The sequence below is a fragment of the Osmerus mordax genome, chromosome 10 (assembly GCF_038355195.1).
Source record: "Osmerus mordax isolate fOsmMor3 chromosome 10, fOsmMor3.pri, whole genome shotgun sequence".
Classification (NCBI taxonomy): domain Eukaryota; kingdom Metazoa; phylum Chordata; class Actinopteri; order Osmeriformes; family Osmeridae; genus Osmerus; species Osmerus mordax.
In genome coordinates this window covers 8,442,924-8,446,802 of record NC_090059.1, presented here as the reverse complement: position 1 = coordinate 8,446,802, position 3,879 = coordinate 8,442,924, and the positions used below count along the sequence as shown (strand labels likewise).

At 52.5% G+C, this 3,879-nt stretch overlaps 1 protein-coding gene across 1 annotated transcript in view; it reads right to left on the bottom strand.

Annotated features, from left to right (window-relative positions):
* Positions 1-3,879, bottom strand: part of sdk2b (sidekick cell adhesion molecule 2b) — a 57,289-nt gene that overhangs the window by 2,440 nt on the left and 50,970 nt on the right. Inside the window, 4 exon segments of the mRNA XM_067245168.1 lie at positions 111-206; positions 486-664; positions 779-890; positions 2,080-2,205. Of these exon segments, the coding sequence (XP_067101269.1) occupies positions 111-206; positions 486-664; positions 779-890; positions 2,080-2,205 (513 nt within the window).

Here is a 3,879-nt window from a genome sequence, read left to right as displayed (position 1 = left end):
CTAAAGCACTGATGGTGTACAGTAGAGATGTTTTCACAGAGCAGAGAGACCTTTTGACGTCGGTGGACACACCACGCGCGCGACACACACACACACACACACACACTCACCTCGTGCTTGACAAGGAATGTCCACCACCTTCTCCATCTCAGCCGTGATGTGTTTGTCTGGCTCCTTTATGAACTGTGGAGGCTCTGAGAGAGAGAAAGGAAGAGGGAGAGAGAAGGAGCGATAGAGGGGGAAAGATAGGAAGGGAGAGAATGATACAGAGACAGAGAGAGAGAGAGACAGACAAGGACAGAGAGAGAAAGAGAGCGACAGGGACAGAGAGAAAGAGAGAGGTTCAGAAATAGGTTTTCAAAGACCATTCCAACGAGTCTCACAGCAGCGATTGGCATGGTTACGGTTTAACCCCGCACCAGGTCGGGGGCTCGGTTAAGGTTAGGCCCGTGGTGAAGAGGCTCATAATGACCTTGCACATGGAGGTAGGCTCCCGGCGCTGACCTAGGGCACGCTGCTGCTGCGGAGCACCGCCTCGCACTCGTAGAAGCCCGAGTCGCCCACCACCGGGTTGAGCACGGTCAGGCGGCGGTTGTGGTCGCTCAGGCCGCTGGTGACCAGGACCCCGTTCTTCCTCCAGGAGATGCTGAGCTTGATCAGCGGTCTGGAGGGACATGACACAGAGGGGGAGGACCTCCGTTAACCCCCTGGGTGCGTAACAGTGTGGGCCTGTGGGGGTTGATGTGAGGCGGTGGGGGGGTGGGGGGGGGTGGGTTACCTGGCGTTGGCCACACACTCCATGGTAGCCTCGGACGTGCCGGTCACCACGCTGGTGTTCCTGGGGGGGATGATGATGGTGGGGGCGATGGGGTCTGCTGGACCTCCCACATCTGAGGACACACACACACACACACACACAGGGGTTCAACGGGGATCTGTGTGTGCTGCGGAATTGGAAACCTACCGCTGTAGTGTTTGGCACATCTACGGAATGGGTCGAGCGAGTCCTGAGAGAAAGAGAGAGAGCGAGAGAGAGAGAGAGCGAGAGAGAGAGAGAGAGAGAGAGAGAGAGAGAGAGAGGAGAGAGAGAGAGAGAGAGAGAGAGAGAGAGAGAGCGAGAGGGTGTGCAATGTTCATGGTCAGTACCATACAGAATAGTCGGTGATAGTGTTTGGAAGTGGTGAGTCAGCTGTGAGGTTCATCTGTAGGACAGGGTGCTATTATATCTGCTGTTCAGTGGGTGGACCAGATGGATGTGTATTCGTGTGTGCGTGTGTGGGCGTGTGCGTGTATGTTAGTGGGTGTGTGTGTATGTGTGCAGTCATGTGAGGTAATAGGACCTGACAGCAGTGTATATATGTATGTGTTTCTGACAGCAGAGAGGAAAACACTACAAGACAACCCATTGGGGGCCAGAGAGATGGAGACCTTGCTAGAACAACACTGGTGTTAAAAAAGACAAGGTGTGTTGAGAGAGAGAGACAGCGTGTGTGTGTGTGTGTGTGTATGTGTATGTATGTCAGAGACAGACAGCCAGTAGCAGGCAGTGGAGGGAGGTTGCTGTTTGGGATGTGTCATGTTGATGATAAACACACTAATCTGTCAATCCCAACATGTCCTGCCAGCATGCCTGGGGCTGCCACGACAGCTTCGGAATACCCCCTGGGTCATCACACACTCACGCACTCAAATAAACAGACAAAAGTTCCTTCCTTGCAGAAGTTGTTGCCTGCATCTTGATTGACACCAGTGTAGATGTCCCGGTCATAATTACTGTAAGTATCAGTGGAAACTCTCTGTCGTGTAACTATGACTGTGTGACCTCGGATCAACCCAGCCCTGCTGGGCTCCTAGAGGCTCATGGGAAACGCAGTCAGGGGGTCTCAGCGGGGGGCCAATCTGCTGCATACAGATACCCACCCAGAGACCACACACACACGCACACACATCAATAATCAAGCTGCTACTGCCCATAAGCACAGTATGTCCTCACAGAGTTGGTGTGTGTGTGTGGCGTGGTTCCAACAGGGCTGTGGTGGAGAGGCCCCCTACCGTGTGTGTGTGTGTGTTCCTACTCACTGTCCACAGCCAGGGTGATGGGCTGGCTGGTCTTGTTCTCTCCGTTCTTGTCGTTGACAGCCTGGACGTAGTAGCGGCCGGCGTCCGGGGCCACCGTGGACAGGATGACCAGCGTGTTGTCCAGGGGTGATAGCACTGAGGGGACAACGGAGGGGACAGCCTCAGGCACTTTGCGTACGTACTGAAAACACGGGCACACACAAGCAAACACACTCATGTACATACAGTACACACACACAAACAGAGTGACACAAAGGAGCGAAAGTACCTCAGTATTCTCCATGTTGACCCTGCACAACAGTATGCAGTAATCAAGAAAGCACTGTACTGTGCACGGGACAATTGATGGAATTTTTGCCCACTCTCACCGCCTGAATTGCATTCCTGGGACATACCAACCAATACTGTGCATAAAGAACACCTTATTATCACCCAACTACCAGCGGCAAAATCATTCCAGCAAGCACTCTTTCTCCTCTGGAGAATATCTCGGAATAACAAAGTGTTCGGTACAGTGAGATGATAATGAATTGGCCGCAGTGCACCTTCCAGCATCTATCAGCCCCTCCTCTGAGGATCATGTCTTGTTGTTGTGTTCATCAACTCCACCTCCCGGCCCCCTCCCCTCCCCATCCAGAGCAGTGGGGCGAGACCTCGGCCTTCCTCCCAGCCTCCACCCCCTGCTGTGTTTACAATCAATGTTTTCTTATTATCGCTGGCTGTTCCAACATTTTGGGAGCTGGATTGCATGTTCCGAATGGTTGCGCCCCAACCTCCCTTCCTGTTCTCTCTCTCTCTGGCTCTCACCCCCCCCCCCCCCCTCTCCCTCTCTCTCTCTCTCTCTCTCTCTCTCTCTACCCCTCTCCCTTCACCCCCCCACTCTCACTCCCTTCATCCTCACCTCTCCCTCTCCCTCCATCTCATCTCCTCTCTTCCTGTCCTTACAGACACAGCATACTAATGTTTGTTCACCTAGAGCTCCTTGGAGGAATACTAAGCTCATTGGAGGAGCATCTACGGGTCACACACACACACACACACATTCTGATTTGAGGATTCTATGAACCGCAGAAACTCTGGGTTCTCCCTGTCTCTATGTGAACTTCAGTTAATCAACTGGGCCACTTGTTAGGTATGTACTGGCTAACCGCCACGCGCAGTAAGCAGTCATTACGTGTTGTTGTGGATAATGGCTGGTATTCAAAGTTTCAAAGTGCTTTAAGCTGAGGGCAAAGTGTTCTTTGCATTCGGAAAAAAAAACACTTGGACCCCCGTGGTTGAAATAGCAGCCCCTTTTTTCCAACGGGGGGGTAGTGGGTAGAGTTCTCTCCACGTCTCCGCCTCTGCACTCGTCCACCCCATCCCCCACGTTTCCAGTCGCCTTGGCAACCACAGAGGAGACGCACAAACAGGAAGAACCCGTCACGGTTCCGCCAACAGGATAGAACGAGACGTGCAGCGAAGTGGATGGAGCCCCTGTAGCATGGCACACACACAGGCACGCTTACATGCACACACACACACACACACACAACCGCTGCAATGTATTATTTCCGAGATGATTCATTTCCAAGTCGCAGAGAGCAATGTAAGTTAGGACGGGAAAGTCATATTTCTTGTTGACCTGCTCTATGAGCTACAGAAATTTCTCATATAACCCTTTGGCCAACCGTATCAGATGGGAGAGGTGTACCTCATATAACCTGTGCACTTGCTCTCGACGATAGGACAGGAATATCCTATTTCCTGTAGACCTGTTCTAAAAGTTAAGAGTCGAATCCCTCGCTTTACTCGTACTCT